The 22,466-nt window shown below is 36.6% G+C and overlaps 2 protein-coding genes across 3 annotated transcripts in view; one reads left to right on the top strand and one right to left on the bottom strand.

Moving 5' to 3' along the window:
• Positions 1-19,222, top strand: part of marchf4a (membrane-associated ring finger (C3HC4) 4a) — a 45,071-nt gene extending 25,849 nt beyond the window's left edge. For both annotated transcript variants that reach the window (XM_026204343.1, XM_026204344.1), the window contains 3 exons: positions 1,010-1,165; positions 4,229-4,421; positions 18,000-19,222. In XM_026204343.1, coding sequence (XP_026060128.1) covers positions 1,010-1,165; positions 4,229-4,421; positions 18,000-18,463 — 813 coding nt within the window. In that variant the 3' untranslated portion in view covers positions 18,464-19,222. The remainder of the gene's footprint in view (positions 1-1,009; positions 1,166-4,228; positions 4,422-17,999) is intronic.
• Positions 19,223-19,377: 155 nt separating this feature from the next.
• The window catches only part of pcca (propionyl-CoA carboxylase subunit alpha), a 43,535-nt gene continuing 40,446 nt past the window's right edge, over positions 19,378-22,466 (bottom strand). Inside the window, exons 22-23 of the mRNA XM_026204342.1 lie at positions 21,310-21,387; positions 19,378-20,256 (exon numbers count right to left, since the gene is read on the bottom strand). Coding sequence (XP_026060127.1) covers positions 20,188-20,256; positions 21,310-21,387 — 147 coding nt within the window. The 3' untranslated portion in view covers positions 19,378-20,187. The remainder of the gene's footprint in view (positions 20,257-21,309; positions 21,388-22,466) is intronic.

Genomic DNA, 22,466 nt, shown 5'->3' with positions numbered 1-22,466 from the left:
TAAGTCTAACTTATACACATTCAAAATCTGTAAGGGGAACTTTTTTTTCTGAACTCCCAATGGTGCGAATTTCTTTTAAAAAATACTTTATTTTGTAAATATGACCACACCTGAAAGTCGTAATAAAAATTACGTAGCAATAGCAATAGAACTTTGATTCCATACTGTGATTTACGAAAGAGAATAATGGAGTTTTGAAAAAGGATTCGGTTCTGTAGATCAGTTGGTTGGATTTTGAGATGAACGCAAGTTTGAAGGGGCAGGGTTTAAGAAAATGAAATGATTGGAGTCCTGCATATGTTCAGCATTAAAAATGACAAGGTCAGAAAATGGAGCAATTCCAAGAGGGTCCTCGCACCGTGGTGCTCGGGCCCTAAAAAAAACATATGCATAAGATCAATAACAATCATGTAGAAAATGTTAATTTCATCTCGACTTAAATATATGGAATTTTTTTTTTTTAACTGAAAATTGCGATTTCTTTATTATAATTCAAGCTTTTTTCTCACAGAAAGACTACTGTATGAGATATAAACAAGCAATTTTAAGAAAAGGAACTGTGAGATGAAAAGTTGCAATTCCCTTTTTTATTTTGTGGTGTGAACAAGCTTCCATATCTTTAAGTGAGGATGAAATGAAAACTTTCTCAATTGCAATATTTAAATTCAGAATTTAGAGAAAAAATGTAAATACTGTAAGAAAAAGTCTGAATTCTGAGTTTATATCTTGGAAATCTGACTTTTTTCTCGAAATTACAAGTTTATATCTCGTCATTTTGACCTTTTTTACAAAATTGCAAGAAAAAAGGTCAAGATTTGGACATTAAAAGTCGGAATTAACATTTTGCCTTAATCCCATGGTGGAAACAAGTATTAATTTATTCAGATTGTAAGTAATTGTTGTATTTTATCTAATTTATCGTTGAGCCGGGTGTTTATGTACTATGGTTTCGGCATTATTTCGGGGGAGATTAGCTTCTGCTAATAGAAGCATGTGTTGTGTCTTGCAGGGAGAGCTGCTGAGCCCGTGTCGCTGTAGTGGTTCTGTTCGCTGCACTCATGAGCCCTGTCTTATTAAGTGGATTAGTGAGAGAGGATCCTGGAGCTGTGAACTCTGCTACTACAAATACCAGGTCATCGCCATCAGCACCAAGAACCCGCTACAGGTAACTCACTCCTTTCCTGGGCTGTGTTAGAAGGGTAGGGTGGCCATATGTGCCATTCATACAGATATTTTAATATTGCCTTAAACATCCAGAGCAGTTTGACAAATAATATGCAGGTATTGTACATAATCGACCAATCGTGGGGCTGCGTGTGAGAAGGTGCGATCTAGAGGGAATGATCAAAGCGATGCAAATATGCGCATGGGTTTGTTCGTTCGATTGACTTGAAACGTCGCTGCACACAAATCCCCAAAAAAACAAAACAAAGTGCGCCACAATGCTTCAAGTCAAACGAACAAACAAACACATGAAAGTGATTCGAAAGCGAAAGCAGTCATCTGCTCTGCTCTTTATAGCTCTCATGAATGTTACACAACGATCAACCAGCACAGTGCAAATAGCCAAAACCTGGATATAGCATTATTAAAATCCTGGCTGGGACGTGTCCCGTATGAACAGCGTATATGGCTACCCAAGAGAACATTATTTTGTGTATTTGGTGTATTTTGATGTTATGCGGTTTAAGGTTAAAAAAACACTATTTATTTTCCATATAATGTACATTATTGTCTCTCCTCTATGCCCCGACTTTCCAAAAGAGCAACAATATTTTAACAAAGCTCATAGGTCTGAAAAAGCGAGGTGTGCGCTGATTGGCTAGCTATCCAGTGCATTGTAATTTTGGGTTTTCATGAGCTGTATGCCAAAATCATCAGTATTAAAACAATAAAAGACTTGAAATATTTCAGTTGGTGTTCAATTAATCTAAAATATATGAAAGTTTAATTTTTATCATTACATTATGGAAAATAATGAACTGTTAACACAATATGCTAATTTTTTTAGAAGGACCTGTAAGTACAAAATATCTAGTCTAAATATGCCGAAAACTGTGCATCATCTAACCAGAGCTCCTGGATTAAATTGTTGAAAGCACCATACAGTTTCGTTCCCCATATAATGTTGTGCTCCCACAAACGTCGTTGTGAACTGACATTAACCTCCCCGTCAAAAGCCAACGTTAACTTCAAAAGCCGACATTTCTGCAGCACACAGCTAGGCTACCATTGCAGCTGTTGTTATAGCAACAAAAGACGCCCTGGACTATTTGTAACCAAACCAACACTGCCAGTTTTTATTGTACTAGAAAAGTACTCGTCAACTTTTTCTTTTCAAAAAACACACCTACCTGTCACTGAGGTCTAGACAAATGGTACAAAATCAAAAAAGAGTGTGGTAGTACAAATTGGCCACCTCGTAAAATACATACGAATTGGTGGTGAGTTAGCATTGGTTTCATGTCTGTCCACCATTGGTATTCTTTAAAGTACACTGCATGGCCAAAAGTGTATGGACACCTGAACATGACACCCACATGTTTGTTTAGCAAAACCATGCAATTCATTTCAAAAGCAGTGGCCATTAATAAGCCATCATTACTCTATTCCACTCTTCTGGCAAGGCTAGGCGGTGAAACACGGCTGCAGGGAACACTGCTCTCGCTCAGACACCAGAGCATTAGTGAGGTCAGACACTGATTTTATACGATTGGGCCTGGCTCACAGTCATCCCAAAGGTGTTCAGTGAATTTCAGGTTGGCGTTTTGTGAAGTCCAGCCAAGTTCTTCTATACTACAGTCAGTAAATCATTTCCTCATGGATCCTGCTTTGTGCAGAGAGCACTGTTATGTTGGGAAGGAAATGGTATCTACCATTTTTTGGATATTACATGACTGTATGCTTGACTGAACTAGAAAACTATGTTCACAAACTTTGGCCATGTAGTGCATCTTGTATGACATATGAATATGGTAGTCATACAGCACCATGATCTAGCCATCGGATCACTGTGCCATTATACTACCACAATACTGAGAGCAGTAGCTGTGTGTTCATCTTATTCCTTTCATACTGTGTTAGATGAAGAAATGTATATGCTTCTCTGGGTTTAAAGCTTCTGCTCTCACCGATTTTACTTTCTGTCATTTTTATTTTCTTTTGATCTAACCTTCAGATGATAAATAGGCAATTTTTTCTTTGTTTTTAGTTACTTTAAAGGTGAACCACACAACGTTGGTCTGTATATTGCCATTTGTGGTTGAATTGTTTAGTCGTGCTTTTTTCAGTTTGATTTGCCTATGATAAGATCTGTCATTCTATAAGACCCAGTGACAGCTAGAATAATGTCTACATTAAAAACAATGTATTGTGAGCAAGCAGCTAGACCATTTTTTTTATTATGGGCATGAAATGTAAAAACTGCCCTAATTGCTCAAAATATAAATCATTTGAGTAAGTTTACCGTAGTGAATTGGGGTAAGGCTTACTTGATCAATAATGTAATTTTATTCATGTTTTATTTGAAAGATATTCCATAGTTCTAATAATCAGTCAATTAATTAATCAATCAATCAATGCTGTTTAGTAGTTTGTGGATTATACGATTTTTTTAAATGTTTTTGAAATAAGTCTTTTCTGCTCACCAAGACTGCATTTGTTTGATCCAGAGTATAGAAAAACAGTAATGTTGTGAAACATTATTACAATTTAAAATTGTAAAACTGTTTTCTGTTGTAATATATTGTAAAATTTTATTTATTTCAGTGATGCAAAGCTGAATCGTCACCATTATTACTCCAGTTTTCAGTGTCACATGATCCTCCAGAAATCAATCTACTGTAATATGCTGATTTGCTGCTCAAGAAACATTCCTTATTTTTATCAATGATCAAAACAGTTGTTTTTCCAGGATACTTTGATAAATATAAGGTTCAAAATAACAGCATTTATTGGAAATTGGATTTTGGAACACTGTCTTTACTGTCACTTTTGATCAACTTGCATGCATACTTGCTGAAGTATTAATACAAAAATATATATAATAATTGAGCCCATGAGTGCAACTTTTTATATTATCATTCTCTATAATTCTGGCTGATAAGTCACTAATATTACTTGTTTAATGTATGAATATTATGCCATGTCTTCATGATTTTTTTCATGTGTGCTGAAATGTGGTACTGGAACTGTACTATCTATTAGTCTACATTTTTTGTGTCTCCAGTGGCAGGCCATTTCTTTGACGGTGATAGAGAAAGTTCAGATAGCTGCAGCTGTTTTGGGTTCCCTGTTCCTGATTGCCAGTATCTCCTGGCTGGTCTGGTCCTCTCTCAGCCCATCGGCCAAGTGGCAACGGCAGGACCTGCTCTTCCAGATCTGTTACGCCATGTATGGCTTCATGGACCTGGTGTGCATCGGTAGGTCATTGGATTCTCAATAACTGCAGCCTCCCTGGCAACCAACACATGTTGGAACCAGCTGAAAGTGAACAAGAGATGTTGAATTACAAGCACGTTCCTTTTAAAACACGGGAAAATGTAGCACAACAGAGAGGATTGTATTTTTCAAGCCACAGGGAGGCATGAGTAATTGCTGCATTTCACTTAATATCAAGCTTTTTCTTTGTACATTATCTACTGAATAAAATACCTAGCAAGTGACTGAAAACTTTAAACTGATTCCTGCATAGGTATGATTCAAAGCCACTTCCGATTCAAATTGGCCACAATACACTGGCTGTCACAGCTTCCACAAAAATATTAAGCATCAACTGATTTGTTCATTGTAGTTCTCTAAATGGCGGAATTCTTTCTTTAGGATTTATTAGCCTGGAATTATGTTTTTATTCAACTAAAACAAAACAAAACTTATAAGTGAGGGCTTAACAGATGCATAAACCATATAGTCTTAAAAGCTTTATGTAGAAAAATCTATTTCTCTATTGAGAAAATTAATGTATTTTTTACTTCCAGTATCCCACTGTTGCTCTCTCTAAATGGTACTTTCATTACTTGCTCTCTCTCGTTTGGAATAAACCTTGAAGTGAATTACTTCACAAAGCGCTCTTGATAAGGCTATTACAGTTTACAGACAATCATGCCTCCAGTTTACATGATTTCACCATGGATTTTAAAATGCTCAATTATTCTCATGCACCCATACTGTAGATTATCAGAAGAGTATGAGAGTTGCACAGAGCCTAAATCTGATGCAAAGATGTATTTTCCACAACAATCTTAACAGCTGAAAGTGATTCTGCAATTAATATTTCCATTTAAAATTAAGGTTAATACAAACTATAGTAATGGCCCATCATTTCAAGTGCTTTGCCCTTATATTAGGATGCACTTTTGATTGAAATTCACCTTGTTTGCAGTTCAAACTTTTCTGAGAAAGATATAATGATTTAGGACTTTCTATGTATGTAATATGTTGTCACTGGTCCAAAGTATTAGAGGCAAAGATATGCAGAGTTTGATCTCTGGAGGAAAGGCGAGACAATGAGAGAGAGTCTAATGAGGCCAGCTTAAGGAGTAATCACTATAAGAGAAAACACACTGCTCCCTCACGATCTGGATACAATTGAGGCATTAAATAACACACGCACACACATTGTAACTGTCTTTTCGTCTCTCAGAGGAAATGTGCTCCTAATTAAATGATAAAATTGTGTTTCAATTAAGCATCAGCTGAACAGCTTAGAGTTGGATTGCTGTAACAAAAGGACTTTCAGGGAAGATGGGGGGTTGTGCATGCCGCAGCAAAAACTAGAGCATCACTTATCAAAAAATAGTTCACTAATGCTTTTCCTGAAGTATAAGAGAACAACAAAGATAGAAACTGTTTGGGAGAAAAAACGAAATCTGAAGTTAATGGTGGGTTAGTTCACTTGAAAATTAAAAATCTGTCATCATTTTCTCACCGTCATATCATTCCAAACCAATTCGACTTTTCTTTTTCTTTATTTTTAGAACACAAATGAATATATTTTGAATATACTATATTTAAATACTTTTGTCAATGCATTGAAAGTACATAAAAATACTGTAAAAGTAATTCATAAGAATCAAACTGTTCTTCTGAAGAGACATGATCACTTTATGATGAACAGATTTAATTTCATCGGATCGGGGTCATCGGATGCCCATTTTCTACAAGCTGATATGATTCTTTGGGAACTTAATTAAAAGTCTGTAATATAGTTTGGTTAAAATTTTTCAATGGTAGTGTAAAACAACACCTTTTTCATCCTGTCAAAAATGGAGCAAGCCGTTTTGCAGCATTTGCCTTTAAATGCTAATGAGGTTTAACATTAAAATGCTTAACATTTAACATAATGAGGCTGGCCACACACTAGACGATATTAAAAGGGTCAGTTTACCTGACAATTAAAATTAGGCTGCATTTTATATATTTTTTTGTCTTTCTGACGAATCTAGTCCGAATTAAAATTGTCTTTGATCTTTGAAGCTCTATCATTGCAGTCAGTGGGTGTTGCATTCCTTCAGTTCAAAAGATGTGAAATAAAAAGCTTTGCGAAGTAGCCTATGCGTTAATATGTATAGGGCTAGATTTTTACTAGAGCAAACAGTGTGGTGAGATAATGGAGATAAAATGTAGATGACAGTAGGAGTAAATCAGAGGACCAAGAGACTAAATCTACTTATACAACTTGCATTTCTCGAGTTGCTGTCTTGTCTCCTACTCTAAACTCCTCTGAGAATAATAAACTGTGTGTTCATCCAGCTTTTTAAAAATGGCAGTGCTGGTGTTTTCCCACATGCGTTCGGCCAATCAATGTACAGTACACTTAAGTCACTGGTAGTTCCTATTGCGTTGGTTTAGACCTTACTTTGAGTTAGGAGCTAATTTAGTTCCTGTAAAAGGAGTTCCTAGAACTAAAATAGTTCAAAGCACTGCGAATGCACGAGCATCCAGGTACTTCTAGGAACTATGAAAAGGTTCCTCCAGTACGAAACGGGCTCATGAGAGATGCCAATAACTAGGGAATTATTCACACAGCAGCAGAATATAGTCAGTCACATTTTAGAGTGCCAAGTATGTTCAGTTAAAAATGAGAGTAACAAATTTGTTTCATAGACAAATGGACTTTAAATTTTATTTGCTCACACCTGAATTTAATATTTTGGTTAAGCTGTGCTGGGTAAATGGAGAATACACAGTATACACTGCTCACACACTTAATGTGTGTATTTCACATATTCCAGTGGGGTATGAGTTATTCCAGTCTTCCATTGGAGCTTTTATCAGTTTTGTGGCCTGGGTCCCTGCTGAATGCTTTGCTCGACACTTAAGAAGCCACTGTCAGATAATGGATGAATTTGTGTCTCTGTTGAGCTTTGTATCAAATAACATCATGTTAACTGTACTGAGACTTTCCAGATTATGGAAGAAAAGTATTTTTTATATTTATTTCACTGTTAGAGGTATTATTGTATTTCACTGTTAAAGGTATACAGCTATTGCTAGAACAGAAAAGGCCCCCAGCAATAGCTATTCCTTCGTATACATTCAGAACGTCCACACATTCAAACTGTTTATGTAAGATGTGCAATTTGCGGGTGGGACGGGTGGGACATGTTCGCATTGAATTGTCTCTACCACTTTTTGAAAGTAATTGAAAATATATTGCGGAAGGTATGTATTACAGTTTTTGACAGACGCTAGGACACATTTCTCAATACTTAGGTCACTTTTGCAAAACAACAGTGAGCACAACAGAAGTCTATTTGGGCTAAACTGAGGATCAATTATCAATGCTTTGGCACAAAATACATTCAATGACTACATCTCTCAAATTTTAGGAATTATTTTCTCACTCAGACACAACAACTGCCAAAACTCTTTGTAGGTATGGGCAAATTTGCACATGCTTACATACTGTTAACAAAACTGTTAAACTTAAGTTCAAAACAATAACATAATACAAAACTGAAAAAGACAGCAATTTGCTACATTTCTACAATAATATTTGAATGAAATATATTTAAAATCTTAAAATGAAATGCTATACAAACTATTGGACAATTAGTAGGTTAGCTATTGTATCTGTATCAGTGGATGGTGTGGATACAAATTTGTATATTTTGGAATAACTAAATAAATAAATAAATGACATAAAATATTGACGAATTCTACATCATGTCTTATTCATTACAGTAACATATATTGCAGTGAATTCTAAACAGAGATGTGTCCTTGTTTTACACAAGAAAATACTGTATAAAGCTACATGTTGTTAGTGTGTTTTAGGTCATTGTTTTATGGGTGACAAAGTGTGTTTGTTGGCTGTCAACCTTTGATAGTGTTGATTTGAGACCTGAAGAAAGTGTTTTGGTAGTTGTAGTGCATTTTTAATATGAAATGAACTGGTTAGCCAAGCTGAAAGATGGTTAGGAGAACTGTGTGAAGATTTTTGCAAAAGTTACCTAAGTATTGAGAAATGTAGCGTCTGTAAAAAAAACTGTAAAGTGAAAACAAGATCAACAAATCATTCTTCATATTCTAATTAGGATGATAAAACAAAAAACTATTTACGCATGCATAACTTGTGCAGTGCAATAACTACGTAATTTGCAACTGTCGCAAATTTTGTAATGTCAATATAGCATTTATTTAAAAAATGGAGCGCTTCCTTGTGCTTAATAAGCCTGCCCTCTGCAAAAGATTTTTCTAGTCAACTAGTCACACGTTATAATAAATTGATTAATATAATAATATATTAATCATATTTTAATATAAGCAGGTGTATTAAGCCTATTCCGCGTTAAAAATCACACATACTGTATTTTTCTGACTATAAGTCGCACCTGAGTATAAGTCGCATCAGTCCAAAAATATGTCATGACGAGGAAAAAAACAAAAAGTCACAATGGTCTATAAGTCGCATTTATTTAGAACCAAGAGTAAAAAATTACCATCTACAGCAGCGAGAGGGCGCTCTATGTTTTCAGGGGTAGACAACAGGAGCACTGAGCAGCATAGAGCTCCCTCTCGTGGTTGTAGATGGTAATGTTTTCTCTTGGTCATTTCTCTTTGTTCATGTCAAATTAATTTTGATAAATAAGTCGCACCTGACTATAAGTCTCAGGAGCAGCCAAACTACGAAAAAAAATGTAACTTATAGTCCGTAAAATATTGTAAATTAAATGCCTCAAAACACTGACAAAGTGATTATGAGCGTGTCTGGGAAAAAGAAGACATTTTAATTATTTATTTAATCAAGTCAAGTCACCTTTATTTATATAGCACTTTAAACAAAATACATTGCGTCAAAGCAACTGGACAACATTCATTAGGAAAACATTGTGTCAATAATGCAAAATGACAGTTAACGGCAGTTCATCATTGAATTCAGTGATGTAATCTCTGTTCAGTTTAAATAGTGTCTGTGCATTTATTTGCAATCAAGTCAAGGAACCAAAACTCCATCGGTGACAGAATGGAGAAAAAAACCTTGGTAGAAGCCAGGCTCAGTTGGAGGGCCAGTTCTCCTCTGACCAGACGAAACCAGCAGATCAAGTCCAGGCTGCAGCAAAGTCAGATTGTGCAGAAGAATCATCTGTTTCATGTGGTCTTTACCTGGTGTCGTCTGAGACAAGGTCTTTACAGGGGATCTGTATCTGGGGCTGTAGTTGTCCTGGTCTCCGCTGTCTTTCAGGGATGTAGAGGTCCTAGAACAGATATAGAAGTCTTAGACAGTGTTCTAGGTTATTACAAGCAGAGTTTTTAGGTCCTATAATTAACACCTCTGTTTTTTTTTTCAGAATTTAGCACTAAGAAATGACTCGTCATCCAGTTTTTTTTTATATCGGCTATGGATTCCATTAGTTTTTCAAATTGGTGTGTTTCAACACAGGCCACAGGCCACAAAGAAATATAAAGTTGAGTATCATCAGCATAACAGTGAAAGCTAACACCATGTTTCCTGATGATATCTCCCAAGGGTAACAAATAAAACTTGAAGAGTAGCGACCCAAGTACTGAACCTTGAGGTACTCCATACTGCACTTGTGATCGATATGATACCTCTTCATTCACTGCTACGAACTGATGGCGGTCATATAAGTACGATTTAAACCATGCTAATGCGATTCCATTAATGCCAACAAAGTGTTCAAGTCTATGCAAAAGAATATTGTGGTCAATAGTGTCAAACGCAGCACTAAGATCCAATAGAACGATCAGATGATAAGAGCAGGTCATTTGTAACTCTAAGGAGAGCGTTCTCAGTAATAAACTACTTTCTGATTCAATGTCGGATGCAAAGATGAGGTTGACGAATGCAGACACCTTTTCACACGGACTACAAATTTAAAGAATATTACAAAATCGAATGGACAAGTTTTCCTTATATTTATTTTATAAAAAATAATAATAACCTGTTTTGGTTGGGCTATATTTAATTGCACTGTCACCATCAGCAAGTTCTACTTTTCTTTTTTTTTGTTTTGCTTTGTTTTCATTTTGAAAAGCTTATCTTTGCAGTTTACCTCACGTTATGCTTTGTAGGCTCTCTTTTTTATTTATTTTTTATTTGATTCCTCTGTGTTTGCTAAATGTTCGGTTATTTTTTAGTCATTACAGGCTGTAGCCTAACACAGCATGTAGTGTAGGCCTATGCCATGCCTCATCTTATTTGTTTTTTTTAATAACGCTTTGTAAGCTAGTTTGTCATTGAATCTACTGTTTGTTGTTGTGCATTTTAATTAAAAATAACAATGAATCCATCTTTTATTTTGTAGTCTTGAACGGTGAATAAATGTAAGCAAAACAGAAAATTATTTTATTGTAAAACCTGACAAGATCGAGAAATCGAAAGTGAAAGCATCAGAAGCAGGGCTTATAACCTAGCAAACTTCCATTCACAAAATTCAAATCACAAATAATACTACTGATAAAAAAGAAAGGGTTGAATGTTAACTACTGTCATTTCCATATAACTATAAACTATAATAAAAGTTAATAAGCATGTACTGATTAATTACAGTGGTTCTCAATTCCAGTCCTCGCCCCCCCTGCTCTGCACATTTTGTATGTTTCTCTTATGCTTCAGACGTTTGTTCTATTTGAAGGTAAGTGCCCTGTGAAGAGTATATTCCGAGAATATTCCGCCATGATTCCAGTTTGAAGCGAACGTATGTTTCATTCAAAGTGCATTAAAGTATGTGAGACATGAATTTACATAGGTCTATGATGTCACACTTGTCCGTGTGTGAAGACGTTGCCCATCGCAAATCCGTGAATTAATGTTTGAAGTAAGGTAAACTTATACAGATTTCCCCTGCTCAGGGAGTACTCACTGTATCTCACTGTGTATAGATCATGTCAATGGGAACACAGTTCAAGCACAGAGCTCACTTCTAAAGAGCAGATTAGATCTTAACAAGGTGAGTCCACAAAGAGAGACATGCAAAATATGCAGAGGTGGGGGGCGCGAGGACAGGAATTGAGAATCGCTGGATTAATAGCATGTTGTAGCAAAAATAAAAAAGCTGAAAAAGTTAGTAGCAAAAGCACGAACAGTGGGAAGAGTGAGTTTGTATCAAAATAAATAGTGTTAATTGACTCACTTTTGTGCTTTAGGGCTTTTGAACCTTTGGGTTTTGTTGGCGAAGTGTCAACAGTAAATGCACTTGCATTTATCTGCTGTGAATGTAGTGCAAATGTTCCAAACATGCATTCAAAACTTGACACAATTATTGCATTCACCGATTCACTTTCAGGAATTAAAATGATTACATTCATATCAGCATATTTTACGGTGATAAGAGGAGCCCTCAGAACAGATCCTCAGTGAAGACCTCACTGAATAACCCCCCCCCCCAGTGCTGATCCCTATGGCTAGCTATGACTATGTCATTCCAGGACCAGCTGGGATTTTGCACAGTTTTATCAACATGGACGCTTATTGTGCTTAAATGCTAAAAATGCCAAAAATGAAAATTCTGTGATTAATTACTCACCTTCTTGTCGTTCCAAACCATAAGACCTTCGCTCATCTTTGGAACACTAATTGATTATTTATTATTATTATCCTGGTGCTGTATGAATGTAACCGTCTGAATAAATCCACAGCCATTGGACAGAGCACATAGCTCTAGAACCTCAGTGTGATGTACGATGTTTAGACAGCTCACAGATCGGACATAAAGTTAAATGGAAATTACAACAGGAGCGTCAACAAATGCAGCCATCCACAAATGACAGCCACAATGTAAAATAACTGCCGCCTAGTGCCTGCCGTATAAATGGGCATCACAAATCTGTAGAACCTGAAGTGGAAGAGATTTCATCTCTCTAGTGGCTAAGAGGGAATATTGAGGATTTCTCAGAGCAGCGCTATCTTGGGTAAGTGTTACTACAAGAAAAAAGAGAGGGTGAATGGGACAGACCTGAACAATAGTGATGTCTGGATTGTTTTAGTGGCTCATCCGTTTGTGTCTGCAGATTAATGGCTGAGCTCCTCAAGAGTTTCTCACCGTAATGTATCGCTCTTTCTCAATAAGCAGCCAGACTGGGAGAGAGAGGAAACAAGTGTCCATTCTTTCTGATTAGGTGGAGAGAATGGAGATAATGCCTAAAAGCGATCGTTTCATTGAAAACACTTTCACTGGGACTAGCATTAGCCTTTTATTATTTCCCCTCCTGACAGAAAGGGGGCATCAGGTCCTCTAAGAATATTACGAGCAATGTATCACAAGGTATGCTTTTGTATCAATCTATGGTTTTATCCAAAATTTGTGTTTATAAAGTATTTTGGAAAAAATTTCATAATTTCAGTTACCAGTAAACTGTACTATCATCTTTTTAAATAATTTTTTTTACCAAGTTTAAAATCTATTTCACAGAATTCTGCATATTTCTATCAAAAATCATTGTCCACAGATTGTGTCTGGTTTTACAAATAAGTAATACAATATGACATCATATTATAACAAACACTGTATAATACATCTTAAGCTGGCAGTACCAAGAGAAGTACAGCAGTGCAAAGTTAAAAAATTCCTCATAAAAATACAATAAATGCATAAAAATACTAACTACAACAGAGATTAAAGTTTTATCCATCCATCCAATTTAATATGTTTTTCTAGAATGCATGGTTTCAATAAATTTTCTGCCAACATGTTTCAACAACACTGTGAATATTGCTATTGTTTTTATACAGTCAATGGGTCTCATTCATGAAACATTCGTAAATATACGAGTAAATATCTGAGTGATTTGCGCGTAAAGAGAACTTCCCGAAAACTCTTCTCCTGATTCACAAAAACTTCGTAAACGTCAGATGTGATAGTGAAATGTGTGTTAATGAATTCCAATCAGTCGTAAATGGTACGCGCGTGCACGCTCACGCTCAATTACCACAAATCCCGCTTATTAAATCCAACTGACAACTATATATGAGCATCATATTATGATACCAAACGAAGGATTTCAACATGTCTTCTCAAAAGCGACTGAAAAAGAAACATTTCTCCGCTGCAGAAATTGAAGTTTTATTATCAGAAGTTCATTCAAAACGCCACGTTTTATTTTCAAGCGTACTAGTGGCATATCAGGTCCTAAAAAAGGAAGTTTGGCAGCATATTACAGATCCTATTACTGGCTCTCATAATAAAAGTTAAAAGAAAAACCGTATGTAATTAATATATATAATATTTTTTTCAAAATGCTGTGTAAATATGTACCCGATTAAGGTGAATTAAAATGCAGCTGTATTAATGAGCAAAATGTTCAGACGTTAAACACACTATTTACGCGTGGCTGGGAGCAGGTGTAGATTTATTTCATACCAACTAACATTTGGAAAATACGAACGTTTTAATGAATTCGAAAATTTACGCCAAAACCACTTTTACATGCGATTTACACAAAAATTTGTTCTCCTCGTGTTTCATGAATGAGACCCAATAAGTTTTGTTAGGAGAGTGTCACCATCTATAGTTTAGCCGTTTTATCCAAAGTGGTATATTAGGGTGGTAAAGGGTTCACTAACAACAGTTAGGTCTCCACATCTGTCACTTCTTGTGACAGTGCAATAATGGGTGTAGCCAGGGTTCGAAAATCAGTGAAGTCTGGGCTGGGGTCGGCTTAAGAATTGTGCTTGTACTACTAGTGCTTGTTTTAAAGATCTGTGTACTAGTGTTAAATGCTACTGTTTTTGGCAGTGTTGAAAACATTTCTGACAGACAATATCATGATATTTTTCGCGCTACCCTTACCGTATGTGCTATCCTGTTAGTAATAATCTTTTCATGGGCTTTTTTTATTATTGTCAGTTTAAGTGCCAGTAATGCAGTGTTACCAGAAATTGCAAATAAGATACGATATAGATACAGCTAACCCTAAGATGCAACTTCCCACTTTATTAGATTTCTAGAGTGTCTAATTAAAGGATTACTCCACTTCCAACATTTCCTGATACTCACCCCCATGTCATCCAAGATATTGAAGATGTTCTTTCTTCAGTCACAAAGAAGTTAATTACAGTAATTGGAAAACATTCCAATATTTCTCTCCAAATAGTGGACTTCAAATGTAGTTTCAGTGCAGCTTCAACAGGCTCTAAACAATCTCAGCAAAAATAATAATTATTATACTTTTTAACCTCAAATGCTCAACTGGTCTAGCTCTGAGATGCGTAAGTGTACACTGTGCATGCCGGTTCAAGTCAGTTCAAGACCATCTCATTTTCTTCTCCAACTTTAAAACCATCCTACATTGCTGTTTTACCTTTTTTTTTTTTTTGGTATAGAGCGTTTGACCTTTTTTACATGTACACTTTGTTAACACGGGGTCAGTATTTCTGACGATTCTGAAGTTTGAAAATGAGATGGGAGTTTTTGACCTGCCCTGTTTTGAACCGGAGTACACAGAGTACACATATGCATTGCAGAGCTAGACAAGATGAGCATTTGAGGTTAAAAAAAAGTATATAAATTGTACATTATTTTTAGAGAATAATTTCACTTGATAAGATAGATAACCCTTATTCCTCTGCTGGGATTTTTTAGAGCCTTTTGAAGCTGCACTAAAACTACATTTTTAACCTCAATCAATTGAGAGCAACACTAAAATCCATTATATGGAGAAAAATCCTAGAATTTTTTTTCTCAAAAAAATTTATTTCTTTACGACTGACAAAAGAAAGACATGAACATCTTGAATGACATGGGGGCGAGTAAATGATCAAGACATTTTTATTTTGCAATTGGAGTATTCAAGTGGAAAAGACAAGTCCAAAAATGCTTATAATATCAGGATCTGGCAACTGCGCCCACGCCCTCACTCACAAGTCTCTAAAGACTTGTTCACTCCGCCAGCGTCTCACAGCGATCATTTTAATACCACGGATGCTAAACATTCTTGCACACTGTCTAAACTGAATTATACATGCAGACATTCATAACAAGAGTTTTACACAACAAATTACTCATTCAGAGAACAAATGTTATTTTTTAACATGACAAATTTACAGAGATCCGGACCTCGGTGACCTCATAACTGACTACGAGCCTGAAAGTAATAAATAATAAAGTGTTTAAAGGAGTCTAATTACAAATTACAAATTTGCAATTTATAATTTATCACCCAATATTGCTTAGGTGGGATGAGGTCTTGCTCACACAGCTTTCGGTTTAATACTGAAATATGAAAGAATTGTGTGCCTCATTAAAGTCATTGGTTTAAAATCATCTCCCATAGCATAGATTCAAAAAAAGGAAGGAGAATGAGAACAAAATTAAGAGAGAAGCTCAGGGAAGAGACAGGTCGCAAAGTGACTTTTCACAGCCGAGTCCTGTTCCCATCCACTGTGGGACTGGTTGGGAGCCAAAAAAAATCCCACACTACAGCAGAAAAACTGCTGATGAAAATTCAAGCTTTGCCCTGAGAATTTCCTTCAGATACTGTATCCTCTCAGCTCAAGGAAAATGTGTGTGTTTGTCAGTGTGTGTGTGTGTGTTAAATCAATACATGTCTCACATTCTTCTCTTGTAATGAGAGGATGTGCAGTCCAACTGAGGAAGAGTGACTGAGAGAAAGATAGAGTCTGGAAAACCAGCTTGCAGCAGCAATAGGCATCTTCATGATACTGTAACACATTTAAACTAAAAAAAAATGTTATCTGTTCCAATAAAGCTAATAATGGTAACCACTACAGCATCAACTCCAGGATTAGCATAACAAATTCAGTGCATGTATAGTTTTCTCAACGTTAGGGTTTGGTTTAGGCTCTTGTAGAAAAGTCGATTGAAAACTGTGGGTTATTATTACCTTTTCACACACTGCTTGTTTTAGTGGTCTGCAGTGTACAGTGATAACGTCAGTTAGTGGTCTGTCTCATTGATTCTGGAGCACCTAGAGTAAGAGGAGAACCTCAGGGCTCTAGGGAGGGCACTAGCCTTTCACAGCCTTCCTAGATCGCTTTCAACTCAACTAGAAACAAGCCTTCGTAATCTAACATTCGCAGAGAGCAGGTTTGTAAAATAAACAAAAAAGGGAGCTTTACTGTCATCAGGGCTTAGAGAGTGAAAATTGAAAGAGGGAAAAAAATTATCTGGCATATGTGGAAAAAAGGAAGAGTAGAGTTCTTGCAGACATTCAGTGGGGAACCCAGTATCACATTAAATATTAATACATATCACTGTTGTCTTTCTATTTGGACCTCTGCAGAAACAAATATAATGGTGTGAGTTAAACCAAGCTAGAGGTATAAAAGTACAAAGAAACCACACTGACAACATCTTATCACTTTGCAAAATGCCCGTTCTTCACTGTGCACTGCAAATTTTCATGATCCATGAGGTCACTGAGATTTTAAATGTTGCGATTAAAATGCTGAAGTAAACCGTTTTCTGTAAGTGTGGGGAAAATGTCTGCGTTAACCTTGTAGCCTCAAGACACACCGTTTGCTAATAGTGTAATTACACTGGATTCAAGAGGTTATGAAATGCCAAAAGTAATACAAATGATAATAATAATAATAATTGTGAACTTTTCACTGAAGTAGTTATTTTAATAAGCATGTGCTTAAGTATTACTTAAATCTTAATTCAGTTTGCTTGTAAAATGTCAAGATGACCTATGAAATATGCACTTTGAAAAGCTAAATTAAATGTGAGGAGTAAAAATTATAATTTTTTAGTTTGGGAAATGTAATTGAGTAAAACAACAAGTATTCATGAAATAAAGTAGAACTCCATGTTCTGTGAAGTTTTATGTGTGGAGCTCATGTGTATTAGTATTAGATTAACTAGCCACTAGTCATTACACAGCTCTGTGCAATACAAGATTCTGATAAGTCAATCTTCCCATTAAATAGTGTGGGATTTCCGGTTATCCAGACATCTGAAACCAGCCCTGCTTTTCATGTCTCTCATATCACATCGTGGACATTTAAAGTATCCAGTTGCCTATCAAAAAGTGGACGAAAAAAAGTGAAAGATTTAACCATATAATTTAAAGACATTAATTGTTATTTGAAAAAATTGATTACCAATTGTGAGTTTAATAATAGCATTTTAATGTTTCTGAAAGAAGTTTCATCTTCTGTTCACAAGTATGAGTATACTGTAAATAAAATGTAATTTATTCCTGAGATGATTTACTCATATGATCCTTCAGAAATAATTTTAATATGCTGACTTACCGCATAAGACAAAAAAAAAAAAAAAAAAATCCTTTCTTATAATTATTAATGTTGAAACCAGTGCTGCTTCATATTTTTGTGGAAACTGTGATGCTTGTTTTCAGCACGAATAGAACGTTCAATGAAAATAATTTATTTGTAATGTCTTTATACTGTCACTTCTGAGCTATCGAATGCACCCTTGCTGAATAAAAGTATTTATTTCCTTTAAGCACCCATTAAAAAGTCTTTCAGCAAATGGAATCCATTTGTCCATGACACTGCCTGACTGTACTGTATTATCCCTCACTTAGCAAATCCATCTTTCCTTCTCTTTTAGCTCTGATTGTCCACGAAGGTCCCTCCGTATTTCGCATCTTTAACCGCTGGCAGGCTGTCAATCAGCAGTGGAAAGTCTTAAATTATGACAAGGTCAAAGACAATGAGGAGCATCAGAAGTCCGGTGCTGCGCTCCGTACCCTCTCTCTGCCGCTGACGCACCGGATGGGGCCGACCGGCACGGATGGAGAAGCCTCCACCTCCACATCCTCCCTCATGGCTGCAGCTGCAGCGGCCGCGGCGGGCACCGCAACCCCCAACACAAACTCCGTCCCGTTGGCAGCAGGTGCCATGACAGAGCCGCAGGACTCGTCTGAACCCAGCAATGGGCAGCCCTCGCTGCCAGACCACCACTGTGCTTACAACATCCTTCATCTCCTCAGCCACCACCTGAGGCCCCAGGAGCCACGCGGACAGACCAGCAACAGCAACCGCGAACTGGTGATGAGAGTCACTACAGTGTGAGGCTTCCATGGGGCCTAGTTTATGGTTCAATCCCTGCATGCGACGTATTTACAAGAAAGGATTCACTGAGGAAGACCCAGTGCAGTGCTGTCCGGGTTTAAACCATTTGTTTTTCAATTTCTTACAGTATTGAATAAAACAGAGGAAGCAGTTTCTCTCACAGTGGCTTCAGGAAAGATTCTGACCTTTAGATTTTTTAAATGTGAGCAACTGAGAAAGGTCAAAGGTCAGTGTGGTGGGGTCTCGGAGTGTGTGCGTCCGTGTGTAATGAGTTTATTGTCAGCTCAAGGCCACAGTCAGAGCTGTGACCGTTCTGAAGCACAAGCATTACAATGCAATCCAGTTTCTCAAACAGCGCAGAGTGAAGGTCAAACGTTGCGCTGAAAAACGGAGCGCTGCAACTCACTAATTTTACAATTGCTACATGTTGTATTTTCAGATAAAATCCTATTATTAATGTTACTTGCAAGAATAAGCAAGTCTAAATCTGTTTCCTAACAAACCAAATGTGGTACTGAAGAAGCAAACTATTGTGTTTACACTCACAGGCAGTACGTTTTTTTTAGCTAGATCTATCCTCTCTGGTTTTGCCAGTCTTGTACATCAATAACAGGAAACCACGTTACAGTGGAGACAGCTTGCAGCAATTGAACATTTTACAAACTACAAAAATTCTTGGTCAACTGACTGACTTTGTTTACATTTGTTAAACTTGTGAGAGAAAAAGGTTGCTACATTAAAAAGAAAAAAGAAAAAAGACAAAATCAAACTGGTTTTAACTGCTGTATGCATCCGTTTCTCTTCTGGAAATAGCTGCTACCACACTGCATACAGTCAAATCATTCACTTCAGTAATGCATTTCATGTGTTTCCTTCACAAGCCTAGGGCTTCCAGCAATCATGAGCACTTGGAATGTTTACATTAATCCCATTTTTATTATAACACTTTATGTTTTCTCAAAACAAGTACCGACAGAAAGTGGATCTAAGTGTCTTGGTGGTAAAAAACAAAACAAAACAGGAAACAGCAGCACTGTCTCCTCCAAGCCTGACCACAGATGTATCTTAGATTCGGAGCAATCATATCTGCTTTCTCCTTCTGTTAATGGTCCGCTTATTCCGGATTCACAATTTTAAAAAGAGAGGAAAAGACTGAACAATTAAAGCCCAAGCAAATGAAGGTTTTAAACCGTGCACCTACAGACCTAAGAAATAAGCACAAATTGAGTTTAATGCATTTTATGACAGATATTAGGTACAAGTTCTATGGAAACACAGATAGATGAGTGTGGGATTGGTGAATTATTATTCTTGAATAATCATGGAGCAGAAACATCATTGCCTAATATAACCTTATAATTCAAAATAAGTTGCAGCAATGCAAAAAAAATCACAGCACTTTCTCTAAAACAATGCTAAATCTACACAGAGAGTAGAGAGTCAACAGCTTTCATTGACCGCATTTGGAGACTCGTTCAAACTCATTCACTGCAGCTGATGTCAAACTGTGGTTCGTTCCATGTGAAATGAAAACACCTCTAATAGAGGGCCAAGGCACGAGAAAGTGTAAGTGTTTTGACATTCCCTTCACTGGAATCCAGCTAGATGGATACATTATAGTGACCATGTAAAAAAAAAAAATCGGAGTAAAACCCATGAGGAATGTTGCATCCACTCCACTAGTGTCTTTGATTGTTTATCCACAGCGAGCTGCAGATGATCTGCTACTCCAGTTCCACCAGCAGATCTCCCTCTCCGACTGTATCTCCAGCTTTACAGTGCACGCTCTTCACCTGAACATAAACACACATTTTATGAGGAAAGTCCAACATTTCTGCATCTGAAAAAGCTATTTGTGTTGAAGTCAGTAACGTCAGTCAAACTGGACACAGGAAGCTTTTCAATGAAACAATGAAAAAAAAAAAAAGTGATTTAAACTAATTAATGCTTCCATAAATATTCCATATTTGGGCTTTCAGGTTAATTTTAAAGTAATTATTTATTCATACTTTCCATATTTTAATATTTTTAAGAGTTTTTGGATACAGCCTAGTGATTCTACAAACCTTGAGAAATACCTTAAGAAAAATACAATGATGCATGAAGGTGCATTATTTTATAATCACTGAGATAATATTAAGGTCTTTTGCGCAGTCCGAAATTTCCATACTTTTTTTTTTTTTTTTTATTCATCATCCTTTCCTGTCAAAATGCTTGCCATGGATACAAAAACGCAGAAAATCAAACCTGATCTGAATTTCTTTATGACAGACAAAAGTTTCGGATGCAGTGTGTAAATGTGATTGAGACAACGTGAGGTCATACTTATTTTTTAACATGCAAACATTTCCAACGAGAATTTGTGCAAGGTTCGCAAAGCGCTTTAGAGATTTCAGTAAGATTTTTAATGTTATATTTCTATATTTTGTATTTTTACCTTAGTTTAAGTTGTTACCTTAGTACCTTAAGTGTAGGTTGGCAACTAGCTGAAAAAATAAATATGTAAAAATGTTTTAGATTAAAAAAAATAAATTAAGGGTTTTAGATATATATAACAACCCTGACATGAAGTACAATAAAATATCCTGCCAACCATCAAATGAACCATAAACCATAATCTGGTTTCTAGTCAGACTTTTTACAGCAGCTAAGTGGTCTGGTCAGAACACAAGTGTGGATAATGGACCGCGGCCCCTCGCTGTCTCTCTCCCTCTCTCTCTCTTGGTGTAGGGTATTGTAATGTAGCTACGTGGAAGAGTGTGTTCTTATGTCATATCGATTAATGATGCACAGAGTAGTGAGAAGGATCATGTATCAAACCTCTGCATGTGTGCGAGTGAGCTCACCTTGGCTGTCTTTGCTGCGGTCATGCTGTTCTGCATCTTCATGGCTTCGATCACACAGATCTCCTGCCCCTCTGCAACCTTCAGAACAACAATGAACGAAAAAACCTCAACAGCTATTCCACAATGAGTGCTTTCTAATAACTTCTTGAAACACATGACTCACATAGCATCTTCCCACCATATATTTATTAATTTCATAGACTTGTGCAGGTCTTGTACATAAAACGACAAAGAGCAGGGGAATACTGTAATATCATTTCATAAAGGCTCATGCATTAGAAGAGTCATAACAGTTAACAAACGCACAAAGCTCACTGTAACGCGAGAGCAAAATCAATAAATAAACCTCTGTTTATATCCATCAAACTCTCCATTAGGGAAATGGATTAGGGAAATAAGCGAGCGCTGAGGAATTGCTGTTTTTCCTCCATCCACAAGGACTAATTTCTGTCTTATCTATACAGAAGTGCTGAAATCAGGTGATGTGAACATCATTGCTGAGTGTGTGTGTGTGTGGTGACTAATCAGTGTGAGAGCTCTTCATTGCAGTGCTCATGTGTGTGTGACGTTGCTGAGTGAATGAGATGTTTTACTGGAAGGGCTCAGATGTATTAGCCCGAGCCAGTCAGTCTGTGCATTATATACAAGTCATTAACAGACTGAGTCAGCAAACATTCAATTCAAGTTGACAGCCACACGCACATTTTGTCATATTGAAGTGAACTGTTGGCTTTACAAATGATGTCATCCTAATGCTAATCATATTATTTCAAGCAACAGTTCGTTCGAAACAGAAAATTCTGTCCTCACTTAAACAATTTTAAAGCTGTACGGCTTTCTTTGTTCTGTGAAACACAAAAGGAGCTCGCTGAATTAACACCTGGTTGGGTGAATTTAATACAATGACAGCACATAATGACTCACTTAAGCAACTGCACAAAGTGGTTTGTGGGAATTGCTTAAATTGTTAAAGGGATAGTTCACCCAAAAATGTTGTCATTAATTACTCACCCTCATGTCATTCCAATCCCGTAAGACCTTCATTTATTTTCTGAACACGGAGCGCTTTCTGACCCTGCACAGACAGCAATGGAACCGACACGTACAAGGCTCAGAAAGGGAGTAAGGACATTGTTAAAATAAGTCCATGTGACATC

Source organism: Carassius auratus, chromosome 26 (assembly GCF_003368295.1).
Source record: "Carassius auratus strain Wakin chromosome 26, ASM336829v1, whole genome shotgun sequence".
NCBI lineage: Eukaryota > Metazoa > Chordata > Actinopteri > Cypriniformes > Cyprinidae > Carassius > Carassius auratus.
This window is presented reverse-complemented; position numbering and strand designations above follow the sequence as displayed.